Consider the following 17254-nt stretch of genomic DNA (forward strand, 5'->3'; position numbering starts at 1 on the left):
TCTGGTCTGATACTCATGGTAACCTGAGTTCTGGTTTTGTCTCCTCAAGTGACTTAGTGTGACCCTGGGCAGTTTATTTCCGGAAATTCCACTAGTGCTCTTTTGTCTGTTGCAGGCCCTGCCTCTGAAACTGGTGTGTATTAAACTAGTCCTAGCCACTATCCTTGGGGGATTTACAGTCTCGGTCAGTGGTTCTCACACTCCACTGCACAAGAGAATCCCCTGGAGGGCTCATGAGAGCTGAGTGCTGGGCCTCACCCTAGAGTTTCTGATTCAGTAGTTCTGGGCTGGGTGGGAGATTTGCATTTCTAACAAGTTCCCAGATGATGCTGATGCAGCTGGTATGGGGGCATGATTTGAGAAGCACTGATCTAATGGTTTAGCTGACACATCAGGAATCACAATTCAAAGATTAAATGCTGTGAAGTAAGTATAAGTCATGCACAGTTGGAAACAGGGTGAGAAGTGGGTCAAAAGATGAATGAACAGCTGGAGATCTAGGAAGCCCTAATGGAAGAGGGAGCAGTCCAGCAGGATCTTGGCAAGCCTTGACAGGTAGGGCATTTTGGGGAATGGTACCATCCCATCTTTGGATGGGAGAGGGAGTGCAGGAAGAGTGTGGGAGCAGGGGGTAGTCTAGCCTAGGTGGACTGAGTGTTGGTGTGGGGGAAGGAACAACCAGAAACAGATGGGGCTGAGAATGAGAGAGCTCGGCAATTAAACCAAACATGTTTTTGGTTTTTAGGATTTTTTTGTCAGCAAAGGATCAGCATGATCAGAGCCATGCTTAGGAAGTCCAGCACTGTGATGAATGGCTTGGGAAGAGAGCGTGATTTCAGGAATTACTTGGGCAGCCCAGTCTCCATGCAGGGACGTGAGTGAAGAGGAGCGTGAAGGTGGGAGGGATACAGTTACGGGATGGATCTGCCCAAAAGCCACAGATGTGGGAGTTGATTGACTCCTGGGGATGAGGGAGATGAAAAGGTCAAGAGAGATTGAGGATTCAAGTTTGAGTTGTTGGGGAAGAATGGGAGTGGCTGGATCCCTCGGGGGAAATAAATTGGAGAAGAAAATGAACCCGTGGAACCTTGGTTTCTTTAGGAGGGCAGTGGACCAGATGCTTTTCGAGGTCTCTTTTTGTTTGATTGTAACCAGTGTTTTGGTTGCTGGTTGTGTGAAACACTGCAGCATATGTTTGTATAAGAAGCAAATGGCCTGTATGTAACAGGCACTAATGTATTTGTTCATTGGTTCATCCTGGGTGATTATTGGCTTTAAAATACTTACATCTGTAAATAGCTTTCTTTTTGAACTTCTAGTTTTCTAAGTATGTTGACTTGTTCTTGCTCCTATTGTATATCCTATGCCTGTGGACATCTTCTGCATGTGTTTCTTTATATATGTTTTGAATAACTAGAGTATAGATATTTTAAATATTTTTGGCTCGCTCTCCCATTATAACAATCACAGCATAGACTGATATATTTCCTCACAGTCCTCTCTTTCATCCACTGGGTTATAAACTTCTTTGGAGTAAAGGGCATATCTTACTCATTTTTGTCTCCTCACTGCACTCATCATGAGTGATTGTATAATGTTTCCAGCAAATGCTGGAGAACTGGATTGAACCACTGAGTAAAAGTCAATTACTATCTGTTTCTTTAGTGGAAGACAAAATTCCTCAGGCAATAAAAAGTGTTAGTTTAGAGGGAAATGGGCATCCATGTATTTTGAGAGATTGAAAGTAGAAACGAATAATTCAGTAGACTTTCAGGACTAGAACATAGATATTCATGGACACTTTAGGAACTAGAAATAGAAGCTCATAAAAACCAGGAGAGCTTTCAGTTCTGTCTTAAATTAGCCATTAAGCCTCTTGGGCCAGACTTTTGTACTCTGGGTCTTAATTTCCTCATTTGTAAGGTTGTGGTTGTAGTAAATTACAGAATTTTCTACCTCTCTGCACACCCCAGAATTATAAGCAGGGAGCAGGGATGAGCAAAGCCACGCCACAGGGATGGGAAAGAGTATGCCCATTCTCTTGTGACCAGGGTATGACACGCTAGCTAGAGGCCCAGTTTCCAAAGGTCATTACTGCTCAGATAAGGAGTGTGGACTCTATCCTATGGGAAAGTCTCGTGTGAGGTGGTTTACTAGGGAATGCTATCTGGGAGCCGGAGTGAAGGCCCAGGAAGAGTCCCACTGGGAAGCAGGAGTGATTGAGTTGGCCATTAACAAGCAACTGGTTTGCTTGATTCCAGGGGATCTGAAGAGAAGTCTTATGAAATGTCTCTCAGCACAGCTCACCTGGGGTGGGTGAAGGGAGAAGCTTTTATCTGTTTCTCATCTCCCACTGATTGGAGGCAGCTCTGCTTTTTCAGATTGGGCATACCTGACTGCCAGGTGGGTCCCCATGGGCACCTCAAGAAGCAGTGTGGGGCAGCGTGGGCTGGAGAGGCCGTCAGGCTGTCCATATATGAAGCTGGTCAGATTCTTCACGGGACTGGCTGCCATCGCAATGGCGGGAGTATGAGGTGAGTCTGAGAGGATTTGAAGCAGAGCATGGACGTAGAGAGGTGGACGTAGAGAGCTATGGAAGGATTTGAAACAAAGGAAATGCCTAGTCAGATTTATGCAGATTTATGTGGTAAATGTTTAACAACCAACTTTCCAGAAAAATAAATGTGTATCTATACATATACGTGTCGGTCATATAGTTTCCTGATGTAAAGGATGTGTAGCACACAATTTATACATAAATAATAAAAAATACGATTTTCTTTATTGTAAAGGCCATATAGCTCCTTGATTCTGACAGGTTTCTCTTGGTTTTTGCTGAACTCTTGTGTTTATAACCAACCTGTGGTTACAACTAATGAAAGAGGGTAGTTGATGTTTTCTTGTTAGAGCATGGAGTAAGATCAAAGTGAAATGATGAAGGCGTGTCCCAGAACTTCATTTGTTCATGAAGCATCTTCGTAAACTGGTTGGTATTAGAAGAATTATTTCCTCAACTTTTCATTTTATTCACAAAATACCTACCAAATATTTTATGGACATTTTCTCCATCATTTTAAGCCCAGAGGATCAACAAAACAAAAATCAGACTATAACTTATAGGGGTTGTCAATTTCTAGGTGAAAACACTCCCATTACAGTCAACTTCAGGTTATAGGGAATAGACACCTAGTAGCACATTTCACAGTATAAAATGGACCTAAACAACCTCAAGGACGTAGATATTAGTAAAAATGTATTAAAGTAGTAAAAAAGTGATGAATTTTGAATACTTATTATCTGTGGATTTAATATGATTTATTTTACTGTAAGTTTTTTGTATGTAATTTAAGATTTCATAATTGCTATGTTTAACAGCTGAGTCATAAAATTTTTGAAAACTTACTGATCAGTTCTAAGGAGCCGGGAGGAGCCAGCCTGGACACTATGGGAATTACAGTTGTAGAAGATCACCTTGATTGCCATCTGTAGAAATATTTTGAAAGAGGGTGTGGGGAAAAAAAGTTTATCTGAGTTATAGTAGGGGTGAAAGTTAGAAGACAGACTTGGAGAATGCCTTCAGACTCTGTCAACATGAGGATTCAAATGAAGTCTGGTTAATAGAGGTAACAGAGAATTTACTGGTCTGCATTCAAATGTGGCTATGTAGGACTTTTACTCAAAGTCTTCTCCAGGTGCTCCTGGAGTCTGAGAGACCTCTTTCCTGGCTTGTGGAGCCTTTGGCAGTCTTCTGCTTTGTCTTCTTGGTTGATGACCATGGGTTAAAAGGGATTTAAGGACGAGGCCTGCCCCCGCCATGGCTATGGGATCCCATAGGATGGGATCCATGCCAACGATGGACCTGCTGGCCTTATTTTCCTAAATTTGCAAATCTGAGGGAGGAGGCACTAGAAAGATATGGGAACCTGGTGTGTACCTCAGACACCTTGCATGCATTTGTGTCCAGGAGCCTGACATTGCCGGGCTGTTCTTCCGTGACTCACAGAGGCTAGGGGGCAGACAGCTTTCTCCATGCCTTCCCAAAGCTGCTGACTGCCAGTCTCCATTGCTGTGGAGCTGGGCCCTGAAACAGCCTCTTTGCCCTCTCCTAGGCCCCTAGAAGTCACAGAGGTCTCTCTGTCTGAAGGCCCTCTTCCCCTTTTGCAGATTCGCTGGTGGAGATGAATGGCTGAAGGCCACAGGCCCCCTGATCCATCTGCACTCCCAGAGTAGGTGAATTTCATTTGTGGGTCCTCCAGCCTCCACTACTCTGAGTAGAAAAATAAGGGCAGGCATGGCCCCTGGGTGCATGGTGGAGCCAGGAACTGAGATATGGAATATGGCGGAGGGTGGGGTAGGGTTGTGGCATGTATGTGGCGGGGCTGTGGGAAAGGGAGGGAGGATGGAATCCAGAGGCAAGGCAGATTTTGATCCTGTTCAGTTTTGAACTAGATAAAATAGATGCCTGTGGAACAATAGTTGAGTGGGTTGGAGGCATTTGGGAGAAAGAGAGGAGAGCAGTGGTGGTATTGCGAGTCAGAAAGTTGGTGAGGCCGGGTCTGGGGCGCTCCTCCCATGAGGAGGTGGGATGAGAGACGTTGACAGGTAGAGCTCAGAATCCCAGGGAGCACCAGTATTCAGGAATGGGGTCAGCGGTCCGGGGTCCAAGAACCGGGCAGGGAGGAGTGTCCAGGGAACTCTGGCAGAAGGAAATGGCACAAAGGAGCTGAGGCGCATGCTGGGAACCGTTTGGCCCATTGTGTTCACGCGTGCAGTTTCCCAAGTGTATCTCTTCAGAGTTATGATTATGCTCACTGGCCCCCTTCCTCCCTCTAAGAAAAAGAGTCAGAGACTCTGCAGTTATCATAAATGACCCAGGGTCAGGAAGACATATGGCACTTTTGCACCAGGTCGATACTTTGATCTGGCCTTTTAGAGTCCGTTCGAGGAGTAAACAAACTTACTTTAAGCTAAAGGGAAAGGTCAACTTTTTCCTGTTTGATGTTTCTTACTGTTTTCTATATTAATCACTTCATTTTCCCCTTGGTCACAGGCCTGGTATTTTTTTTCTCTCATAGTTGTCAGCGACCTTGTGTGTCAGGCAATTTCTTCTTCATGATAGATTGACCCAGGGGAGCTTGAGCAGGCAAGGTTACCACCAAAAGTGTGTGGCACCCTTGGTGGTTCTGTTCTTGAGCATCCAGAAAGCCCGGTGTGACTGAACTGAATTATAGGCTTTGAGGTGACTGTGCAGTGTGCATTCAGCAAAAAATCTACCCAGACGTGTTCAGGGGTTGTTGGTTAGGGTGAAATTAGAGGACTTCACCATGAAAAGACAGCCTATCTAAAGGGATAGCAGAGTGAATTTTCTACATCACAAATCTGTCGAATGAGTGAATTTGGATGCGACCACAGGCTTGCCATATGAAATTCTACTCCATGGGAATCCAAGTTAGTGGCTTTGGGAAGACATTTATTGCAGACTGCAAAAATGTTCTCATATTCTTTTGCCCAAGCGTAGACGCATGAAGAGATTAGGATGGACTTCTACTGTAGCTGTCTGCTCTAATCCTCTTAAACACTCAGTGTGTCCCCATGCACACAGCAGTGGGTGGGATTAAATATGGCTAGTCCTTATAATTCGTCGACATGGGTGTGTTAGTTGACTGCTATGGGAATAGGAAAATTAGAGAAAAAATTCCTTGGATGAGTTAGGTATTGTGTTTAGCTACAGGTATCAGAGACCCTCCCCCGCCCCCAATGGTGGCTTTGCTTGTCATGTAAAAAGCAGTTTGGAAGTAGGCAGTTGTGACCTGGCATGATGGTTGCAGGTCCCCCCAGCCGGTGGCTCTATCCAGCTCTTCAGTCTGCCCTCTCCAGGTTGTGGTGCTTGTCGAGGATGGCTGCTGGAGCTCCAAACCTCCCATTTACAGAGCAGGGAGAGGCTGAAGAGGGGGAAGAAAGGCCTGCTGTGTCCCAAGGACCTACACCAGATTTCTGTCACTCTTGCATGTACATCTCATCAGCCAGAGCTGAAGCACGGTGGCCTAGCTGTGGCATTGTGTTCAATTCACTCCATCCCTAAATTGTTATAAATCTCATCTTTTGAAAAATGAACTCACCCCCGATCTTCTGTTCTCCTGGTCATTATTGCAAGAGATTGGGAGGGGGCTCATGGAAGAGTAAGATTCTGTAGTTCTTTCTGGATGAGTCCATGCCAAGCAGTCGTCCTCCGTCTTCTCAATAGTAGTCACTCCAGTGTCATGAACCAGTCAGGGTTTACCATAGAGGCAGAGCTAGTCAGCTATATGGATTAAAGGATTTATTCCAAGGAATTCGCTGCTCAGTTGTGGGGCTTGCAAAGCATGTTTGAAATCCATAAGGATTTTGAAATTCAGGCAGTCAAGAAGAGTCTGTCGTAAGCAGACTGGATCTTCAGGAACAGGAGCTGAAGCTTGGAGTCTCTGAATTCCTGCAGGGTATAAGCCTTTTTTAAAAGAGCTCCCAGCTTGGGGTGCCTGGGTGGCTCAGTGGGTTAAGCCTGAGTCTTCAGCTCGGGTCATGATCTTGGGGTCCTGGGATTGAGTCCTGCATCTGGCTCTCTGCTGGGCAGGGAGCCTGCTTCCTCCTCTCTCTCTTTCTCTCTCTGCCTGCCTCTCTGCCTACTTGTGATCTCTTTCTGTCAAATAAGTAAAATCTCAAAAAAAAAAAACAACAAACAAACAAAAGAGCTCCCAGCTCATTCCCTCAGTCTTATTCAGCATCATAATCTTTCTTTTGACTAAAGTCAGCTGATGACATGCCTTAATTACAGCTGCAAGATCCCTTCATAGCAGCATTATATTAGCAAATAAACTAGTATGTGATTGAATAACTGGGGAAAGGTGTGTGTATACTGCAAAAGGCCGCTGCCTCCCTTCTTTCCTCCAGTGCTCGGCGCTCAGCGCTGGGGAGAGAATGTTCCTTGCTGCCAATCCGTGCTGAAAACATACGAGAAAGGTAATTCTGGGACCTGGAGTTTCGGCTAGCCAATCTGACACATCCCAAAGCCATCACATACCATGATTTGGTTGTCATCTAGAGAGAGCAGGGCTGAAAACAAATCCATGTTTTCTAATTTCCAATGTTTTGGAGGAAGGTGGACTGATCTATCATTGGTAGCTAGTCAGAGCCTCGTATTGTGCACTTTAATTATTTTTCTGCTTTTTTTTCCTCTCTCTTTTCTGTAGATCATTAAGACTTGATGTTTTCATTAACTAAGGAAAGGGATATGAGGCTCATCAGCTTATCAAAATGAACAGAACTTAAAATTTGTTTTTAAACTATTATGGCAAGATGTCTAATTTTTGAATTGCACAGATCATTTTTCTCATCTGCACCTTTTCCGTCTTCTGTATATAGAGATGTGAATGGCGCCTTTCATTCTTTATTTGAATTAAAAATAGCTTTGTAACTAAAGGAAAAATTAGCACTGCAGATTTGTTTTTCCTGATGCGACTTAGATGCTCATTAATCTTTTATTGGAAAAGTTCTCTATATTCTTTTTAAAAATAATGGCTCTATTGAGAGCTCTAATCTCTATTGAGATATGACTGACACACTATAAAGTTCACCTTTGTAGTGTACAATTCAGTGATTTTTAGTATATTCACAAAGCTTTGAATTAATCACCACTAATTCCAGAACTGCTATATTTTTTTATATTAAGTATAGATGTGAATATCTTAAGACAGTGAAGAGTTTGGAAGACTTAGTTCGGTTATCTGATTTCAATTCACTTCAAAACAGAAGTTGCTGACTTGGTAAGGGCAGAGCTGCAAACAATTGAGCTTAATTTTGTGAAAAGACTACACATAAGGCCTTCATTATGGGATTTTCTACCAAATTTAAGTATATTTTTCCCTCCGATGTAATTCAGAATCGGGGCTTTCATTCATTTGTTCAACAAATATTTATCGAACTTTCCTCGGTGGCCGGCTAGTGTCCAATGAGACTTTGTTGGAAACCTTGTGGTTAGGTCGGGGGAGGGATGGGTAAGATCCCTGCTAGGCCAGGAGGCACGAAGCTGCGGGAGCTCTAAGACCCCATGTGTGGAGATCCCAGAAGTGTGAATTTGCAGAAGGGAAGGGAACACAGATCTGGAGAACACATCTGAGCATCCCATGAGAAACCCAGGTCTTCCTAGGGGTTGGTGTAAGAGCGGATAGGAGCCGAGTTACTGGGGTCTTTCAAGAAGCGGACATAGGTTCTGGGAAGTGCAGTGAGTGTTGCTGCAGTTAGTGAGCTAGGAATTGAAGGGTTTCTGCTGCGGTGCGGTTTGCATCCTCCCTTCCTTCTTATTCTCTCCTTAATCACCATCTATCGGAGAGGCCTTCCCCGACTGTCTCTCGGAAAGAGAGCCCTGCCCTGCATCCCGTGCTCTGCTGTTTCTGCTGGGCTCTGTGTTAGATGTCCATCATTGCGGCCTCCCCCCAACCCCGCTGCTCTTCATGATGCCGGCCCTGGTAGAGCAGATGTCTTGATTCATTTGCTGCCCCTCTCCCCAGTACCATGTCTAGTACTGCGTCTGGTACATAGCGCTGATAAAGATTTGTAGCCTCATAGATGAAGGATCTAGAACAAAGTGTGGGACATAAGAACTTCCCCAAGTCCTGTCTCCTAACTTCATTATCTTTGGTGGTTATGATTTCAGCCTAGGAGTTTTGGGGGGGATGTTTAAACATTTGGGCCAAAGCAAGACCTTTTGCAACGAGGCAGTCATGTGACTTCACACACACATCCTCTCTCTCTCTCTCTCTCTCTCTCGGCCCCGGCCCAGGAGTTTCACTACCAGAGCAAATATATACTGTGTCCTCTGCAGCTTTGGGGCTCTCTAAGATGCCCTTCCTCCCTCGTCCACTTCTACATAGAAACATCATATGCAGTTCTGGAATCTTCGCTGACCACCCATTGTCCTGCATGCTGAACCACTTCTGTCCCCTCCTTTCGTGCACAGCTGTGCTAGGGCCCAGTATATGTTTGTTGTTGGCCTGCCTAGACTGCCTCCTCCATGGGTCTGCAAGCTTTTTGAGGACTGCCTTACTCATTTTTGAATCCTCAGTGCCTAGCAGAGTGCCCAGCAGAGAGTAGGAATTCGGTAGATCCTGGAACGGAGAGAGAAAATTCAAACAAGTAGTCTTATGAATGGATGCCAGCCAACCCCTGTAACGGCCACAGAGAATTTAAGCGCAGACAGATCACTGGACTTGGCAGCTGAAGTATTGAAATGGAATTCTAATGAGTGTGAGCATCTTCAGCCGTGACGTGTTTTTGTAGACCCGGAGGACCCCAGGTCAGCGAATGTGTCAAAGCTATTTTGTCTAGGCCTGAACTGAGTTCGGTCGTCGTTTAGACAGTACTTTCCTGAGTCAGCGTTCAGGGGACATGAAAACTATTTTAACAATCCAAAGAATGTGTAATAGAAGTTTGTCGTTCTGTTCTATTTGTTGCTGCGTGTTTTTTGTCCGTTGGTTTTGGTTTTCATTTGGGGAGTTAATGAGCGACAGACTGTTAGAAAACCAGAGGCGAGCTGTGTGGTTTATTGACGTGCTGACTGAATGAATTCAGCTGTGAGTGATCTGGGACTCTTGGGTATGACGGGAAAGTTCATGCCTGCCACCGCCCCGGCCAGCCTTGTCAGCCTGTGGACCTGGCCTGGTTTCTCCGCGGTGGCGGGTAAACGGATCCTCCTGCTTCTGTCTATCAGGCATCTCCTCGGTTTACAGGTCCACGTATCCTGCCTTTAGTTCTTGCAAAGAGAAAGTGCAGATACAGTCACAACCACAGTTCTTCACACTGATGGTCATAACAGGTTTTCTAAAAAAAAAAAAAATCTTTTTCTCTTTTTCTAAATCCAAATTAATTCTTGTATTATCGGAATTTCGTTAGCTAATTAGAGAAGAGACCCTTTTCCCAAATGAGTAACCAGGCACCGTGAATTTGCTGCTTCATAGAAGGTGTTTGCCCTCAGCCCGCATCAGCCCCCCCGTTTATCCTGGAACTGCCCCCCCCCCACATACACACCACCTGGTGAACGTTAAACACCATGAACATGAATGCCATACCGCGAACATTAAAAAGGGAAAAATGTCCTTAATTTTATTTTCCAGGCATGTTGACATCAAATAAATTATAACATAAGCAAATATACTTTAGATTTCTTTCCTGAGGTATAAATTCACTTGGGTTAATATTATGGTTGTGAGATTTTTCTGGGGTGCTGCATTTTGTACGGTCGGTCAGTGTGAGAGAAGCTTTAGCCACTTGGGGGCACCCAGGTTTTTATGTAATGAAAACAAAAACAAAAACGAAAAAAAAAGCCCAAACAGCAGGAATTACCAATGGAAAATAATTTGCTCTTAAGGAAAAAGGGGGAAGATACTCAGTGCAGATAGACCATTTCAACATAACTAATTTGGAAAGTCAGTCTGTGTTGAACACAGATGACCACATTCTAAGGAAGGAAATTCACCAGACAGCCTGATTTATGGTACGGAGTGCGTAAAACTCCAGCCAGATTCCTGTTAGTGGGTACCTCTGCCCTGGCCTGCAGCCTTGGGCTTCTCCGAGGGAGGCTAACAATGGAAAAGCAGAATAAGCAGTGAGAATTCAACAGTAAGCTTCCCCAGGGCCAAGACCACACTGACTCATTCTCTGTTGTGGGCTGGGGGCTTAGCATTCTGCTGGAAATGTGCACTCACAACAATTTGGTGAACGACTGCATGGGTGCTGTGAGTGAACATACAAGTCGCAAAGAATGAGTGGACAGAGGAGAGAAGATTTTATGCAATGATGACCTACTAATAAAGAGAGTGAATTAGCAGGAGACATAACCACAAGGCAATGCATGTGTTGTATGATGTATTCTCTTGACCCCAGAATGCTAGGGAAATTCCCGTGATACCTATTCTCGTCGAAATTTTGTCAGGTCGAGCTTTGTATTATGTATGTGTTATCTATGTGTATATCTATATAATAGACTTGTTCATTTGCATTTTGAGTATGTAATCAAATATCACTGAAGCTCAGGCAACATGAATGCTTAAATTAACAAGTTTTATGGTGCCATCCAATATAAATTTATGATGATAATGTTGCTTTGATGCTTAAGAGATTCTGAAATGCCTTTTGAATTCTTAAATAGTGTTTAATTATGTTAGGTTATTTTTAGGATTCTTACTTGTTTACCCTATTCTAATTCCTTCAAAATTCAAGACCTGCGTAACTGCTTTGGTCACTCAGTTGCTTTACTAATCTCTGATGCAGGAACGCAGGGTCGGGTCGGTCTGCCCGCCCTGCCAGTTTAGATCGACTCCTCCATGGTTCTAGCTTCCTGAATATTTTCTTCAGCTTTGCAGCTTCAGAAATCCACTTTCATGAATTCATCAGGGGTCAATGAACCCTAGACATTTGCTAGAAACTAAACTCATGGGGGCCCAATGAAGACCAGGATACTATTCATTTAAGAAGCTATTATTTCCATGTCGTTCATAGTTTGTTGGTGAGTAAAATATTCTTATACTATGAAAAGGTGCCATGAGATCACATTAGGGTCACAGGGGTCCTTGGGGAGTAGCCTGATGGCCTTAATAAGGTAGCACCGTTTCCACCTGGGAAGTTCAATCCCAGAGGCATTTCTTTTTTTTTTTTTTTTTTTTTTTTCCCCAGAGGCATTTCTTAAGCATCTGTTGCACGTAAAGGAGTGGTAGCTGGCAGCTGTTGAACCCTTTATGCTGCAAGCCTGGTCCTTGCCAGCTTGCAAGCCTGGTCCATGCTGTGCCAGCATGGTCCTTTTACACACTAGAGTTTACATGCTTGTGGTACTGAAATCACTGTGGAGACCATGGGGCTGAAAAGAAGCAGCCTCTGTCCTTCAGGATATTCCAGATCTGTGCTGTCCAGTTTGGTGCAGATACGTGTGGCTGTAAAGCACTGGAAATGTGGCCAGTCCAAACCGAAGTGTGTTCTGAGTGTAAAATGTGCATTGGATTTCAAAGATTGGGAACAAAAGAAATGTAAAACATTTCCTTAATAACTTTCATATGAATCAGATGTTGAAATTACCTTGTGTTGTTGGACAAATTCAGTTAAATGAAATGTCATTAAATTATTTTCAGTTGTTTCTTTTACCTTTTAATGTGACTGCTAGAAAATTTAAAATGACATATGTGGTTTTCACATTTTTGGTTCACGCATTGCATCTGTTGGACAGTGCTATTATACAGGTGAGGTACATACATAGTTAGAACCTCGCAGTGGACATTTAAGTTGGGGTAAACTTTTTTTTTAAGATTTTATTTATTTATTTGATAGGCAGAGATCACAAGTAGGCAGAGAGGCAGGCAAAGAGAGAGGAGGAAACAGGGTCCCTGCTGAGCAGAGAGCCCGATTCGGGGCTCCATCCCAGGACCCTGGGATCATGACCTGAGCCGAAGGCAGAGGCTTTAACCCACTGAGCCACCCAGGCACCCCGGGGTAAACTTTTTGAACGATGATTTGGCAATAGCCCACAATTCAGAAATCTGGACCTCTGAGTTAACTTACCATCAGGCACAGAATGCTGAGCTTAAAATAGACACACCTTCCATTGTGTGGAACTTTTCCTGATTAGAGGCTCTAAAATGTTTACTTGTCCTGTCAACAGCTGTTTATTGGTTCATTAGTATGCCAGGCACAGTGTGAGGCATTCAGAGTCCAATACAAGATAAATTATGGAGCGTTCCAGGTTGGGATACTAGATGATTCTCGGGAAGGAAATAGATTCTATAGGTACCCAATAGCTATGCTAAGGATACGACTAGATAGACATCTGAAGAGATCAAATGTAGAGCGTTGGCTGTCCCAGAGGGCTGTGGTCCCCGTGTGGCGTAGAGTCTGTGTTTGAGCTGGAACCTGAAGGGTGAGAGGATGTGCATGGGCAGAGGTTGGGCAGGTGGAAGGGGTGAACTGGGTAGAGGGAGCAGGAAGAACAGAAGCTCAGAGGTGAGGCTGGAGGGGTCTTGTAGGCAGAAGGGGTGTTCACCTGCCTGGGACATGATGTTTGTGCAGGGGAGGGGAGGTGGTAAATGCTGGGCTTGAATAGCGGAAGGCCAGGCTAGGGAATCTGGACTTTTCCCTGTAGTGCTTAAATGCTAGTGAGTGTGTGGGACCTTAAAACAGTCTCTCAAAATTCCAGTTAGCAGTCCATCTAAAATTCTAAATGCCTGAAGGAGTCATGGCATCTTTTTTTTTTTTCCTTGAGAGTGAGGGGACTTAAATTTTTAAAAAGATTTTGTTTATTGATTTGAGAGAGTGTGCAGGTATGAGTAGGGGGAGTTGCAGAGGGGAGGGAGAGAGAAACCCTAGTAGACTCCCCACTGAGCGTGGAATCCGATCCAAGCTCCATCCCATAACCCTGAGATCATGACCTGAGCTGAAAGCAAGAGTCAGACACTTAACTGACTGAGTCACTCAGACGCCCCAGGGCTTAAATGTTTTTAAAATAACTTCTTTTGAAATAATTACTTCGAGTCTAGTTTCTTCAAATCCTTCTAATGTTCTATTTATTTTGTTCCAAATAGCATTTCATTCTCCTTAGGAGTGGGAAATATTAGACCAGAAGGCATGTGTTAAGAGGCAGGAGAATAAATTTTTATCTCCCAGTCAATAGTCGGGATGGAAAATCATACCAACTCTTTGTCTTGTATTTCCCATTCCATGAAAATAAAGAACATTTCTGAGGCGCCTGGGTGGCTTAGTGGGTTAAAGCCTCTGCCTTCGGCTCAGGTCATGATCCCATGGTCCTGGGATCGAGCCCCGCATTGGACTCTCTGCTCAGCTGGGAGCCTGCTTCCCTTCCTCTCTCTCTCTGCCTGCTTCTCTGCCTACTTGTGATCTCTGTCTATCCAATAAATAAAAATCTTAAAAAAAAAAAGAAAAGGAAGAACATTTCTATAGAAACTATGTTTCAGCAAATGAGGGCAAATGGTCTGTAAGACTCTTAGACCAAATTGGTTCATACACTAAGTGCAGAGAGTTATAGAGGCCACAGGGCTGAAGATGCTGGAGAGTGTTACAGTTAGGAGAGTGGACACAGGAGTCAGACATGTGGGTTCAAATCCCAGCTCTACACTTTACCAGTTTTTCTGCTCACTTCTGATATCCCCAGATTGATTTTTACCTCTAGCCCTTGATGGCTACCTTTTTGCTTTCCATCAGGGATCCTTGTGTTCTGCCTTTCCCCTTCTCACCTTTTTGTCTATGATCAGTGTGTTGCCCCTCTCCTCCCTCTGCCTTACTCTCCTGCAAAACCCAATCCTGGCAAAAATTGGGTTTGTACCGGTATTACTCTGCACTCCTCTTCCAAACAGCTGAGTGTACCTGGGAAACACACACACACACACACACACACACACACACTCCCCTGATGACATTAAAATGACCAGTCCACCCTCTCCAGTGATACGCAGCACTCTCTGGCCATCCTACAACATTTCCCAGTAAATTCATTCTCTCCCTCTCCCAAGTGGCTATTTCACACCTTTGCCTCTGTGCTCAAACCTCTAATATCTCCTCTTGTCTATCTTCTAATGATTCTGCTGCTTACTTCACTAGGAAACTAGAAGCAATCAGAAGAGCAGCACCTCCTCTCCCCACTGCCAAATCCTTCTGTCTTCACACATAATTCTGTCCCCCGAAGGCCCGCTCTTTGCCGTGAATGAGCTGTGTGTGCTCCTGGGAGGTCCCCTTAGCCCTGTTCAACCACGTCTTGTGCTCTTCTCTGTTCAGAACGTGGTTTCCAATCAGGATTCTCCCACTGGCTTCATCCTCCTTACTCGTTTTGCTGGGTCATTCTTACTATTCAAGTATTCTGTGATACGTCTCCTCTTTAAAGAGACACCTTTTAATCCTTTGTCTCTCACCAGCTTTGCCCTACCTCTCTGTTCCTCTTTTTTTTTTTTTTAAAGATTCATTTATTTTAGAGAGGGTGAGGGCAGGAGAGGGGCACAGAGCGAGGGAGAAAAAGAATCTTAAGCAGACTTCGGGCAGAGAGCGGAGCCCGACTCGGGGCTTGATCCCACAACTCTGAGATTAGGACCTGAGCTGAAACCAAGAGTTGGGCGCTTAATGGACACCACTACCCAGACACCCCTCTCTGTTCCTCTTTAAAACAAAACTCTTTTTAGTGAATTGTCTGCTCTCACTGCCTCCAATTCCTTATCTTTTACTCTCTCCCCTGCCCAGCATTTTATTATGAATATTTTCTAACATATAGAAAAGTTGAAAGAATTCTAAGTTTAAACCACCTAGATTCTGTTTTGTCTTATTTGCTTTAATGCACATCTTGCCATCTGTCCATCCCCTATCCTCTGATCAGTACATCTTATGTTTGGATACATTTTAAACTAAGTTGCAGGCATCAGTAGAGTCTGTCCTAATCTCTCCAGTTAAATTCAGGTCAGTATTTGTTTAATCATTTTCTCTTTTGAGGTAAAATTTATATACACTGAACTGCACGGATCTGGAGTGAACCACTCAGAGTTCTGATGAATGCACACACCACTGCTGCAATCCAGACCCTTATCAAGGTATGGAATATGACCATCACCACAGAAAGTTCCCGCATGCTCCAGGATGTACTCGTTTTTGTAAATTCTTTCACCCAGCGTAATATTTTGAAGATTCATCCATGTCATGTGTATTTCATGCCTTTCTGTTGCTCCGTGTCATTCCGTCATTAGGTATTCTATTGCTAATTATTTTCCCATTGTTTATGCCACAGTTGTTTCTCGTTTTTTTTTTTTTTTTTTTCTTTTTGATGGATGCCTGAGCTCTTTCCAGTTTGGGCTATTACGAATAAACCTGCCATGAACAAACACAAACGTCTTTTTGTGTATGTGTTTTCTTTTCTCTTGACTAAACACTTAAGTATGAAATTATTTGGTTATGGGGTAGGTATATGTTTAGTTCTATAAGAAACTGCCAGAACTTTTAAAAAAATGGTTGAATTGTTTTACGCTTGGACCAACAGTCTGTCAGAATTCTGATTGTTCTACTTTCTTGCCAGCATTAGATTTTCTCCATTCTGGTGCTTATGTATGTAGTGATATCTCCTTGTGCTTTTTATTTAAATTTCTTTTCTTTTCTTTTCTTCTTCTTCTTTTTTTTTTTTTTAAAGATTTTATTTATTTATTTGTTTGACAGAGACCACAAGTAGGCAGAGAGGCAGGCGGCGGGAGGGGGAGTTGGTGGTGAAGCAGGCTCCCTGCTGAGCTGAGGTACTTATGTGGGGCTCGATCCCAGGACCCTGAGATCATGACCTGAACCGAAGGCGGAGGCTTTAATGCACTGAGCCACCCAGGTGCCCCAAGTTTCTTTGATAAATATTAACATTGAGCATTTTTTCCCTGTGCTTATCAATCATTAGTTTATCTTCTTCTGTGAAGTCTCCCATCAGATGTTTTGCTCTCTTTTTACTGAAGTCCTTGGGCAGATATATGATTTACATATATTTACATATGTTTTCTTCCAGGCTGAGATTTACCTATTCATTCTCTTAATGATGTCTTTTTGATGAACAGAAATATTTAACTTTGATGGAGTCTAATTTTTTTTCCCTTTGTGTTTATTCCTTTCTGTGTCATATCTAAAAACTTTACAGCTGTAGCATTTACATTTAGGGTTCTGATCCATCTGAAATTAATTTTTATACATGGTACAAGGTTAAGGGTCAAGATTTATTTATTTTTGTCATACAGGAATTTAGGTGTTTTAGCATCAGTTGTAGATCCTTTTTTCCTTTATTGGCTTTTTCTGTTGGTTTGTGAAAATTCGAATGCCCATATAAATGTGGGTCTGTCCTGTCTCATTCATCTGTTGATTCCTTGTCAGTATCACACTGTAGACTTACTAGTCAAAGCCTTAAATTCAGGTAGTATAAGCCCTCCAACTTTGGTCTTATTTTTTATGATTGCTTTGGCTCTTCTAGGTCATTTGCATTTCGACACACATTTTAGAATCAGCTTGTCCATTTCTAAAGAAAAGTCCAGTGAGATATTTATGATTAAGATTACTGAATCTGTTAGTCACTTTGTGGAAAACTGACTTCTTAACAATATTTAGTTTTTATCATCATCAATATGATATATCCACTATTTAGATCTTTAATTTCTCTCAGCAACGTCATGTAGTCACATTCTCATTTGAACTCACTCCATTTAGGTTTTTGTGCCCAGTTCCC

The 17254-nt window shown here is 43.4% G+C and overlaps 1 protein-coding gene across 5 annotated transcripts in view; it reads left to right on the forward strand.

Moving 5' to 3' along the window:
* Positions 1–17254, forward strand: part of PLD1 (phospholipase D1) — a 200104-nt gene that overhangs the window by 13776 nt on the left and 169074 nt on the right. The window contains exon 1 of one of the 5 annotated variants that reach the window (XR_009351014.1): positions 2409–2534. The exons of 1 other annotated variant lie outside the window; for it this stretch is intronic. Coding sequence is in view for 3 of the 4 variants with exons in the window: in XM_059163478.1 (XP_059019461.1) it covers positions 2530–2534 (5 nt within the window). In the remaining variant the exon portion in view is untranslated. Of the gene's footprint in view, positions 1–2408; positions 2535–17254 lie in introns of those variants that run through there. 3 more of the 5 variants (XM_059163478.1, XM_059163473.1, XM_059163477.1) reach the window with 3 other exon arrangements.

Source organism: Mustela lutreola, chromosome 2, assembly GCF_030435805.1.
Source record: "Mustela lutreola isolate mMusLut2 chromosome 2, mMusLut2.pri, whole genome shotgun sequence".
NCBI lineage: Eukaryota > Metazoa > Chordata > Mammalia > Carnivora > Mustelidae > Mustela > Mustela lutreola.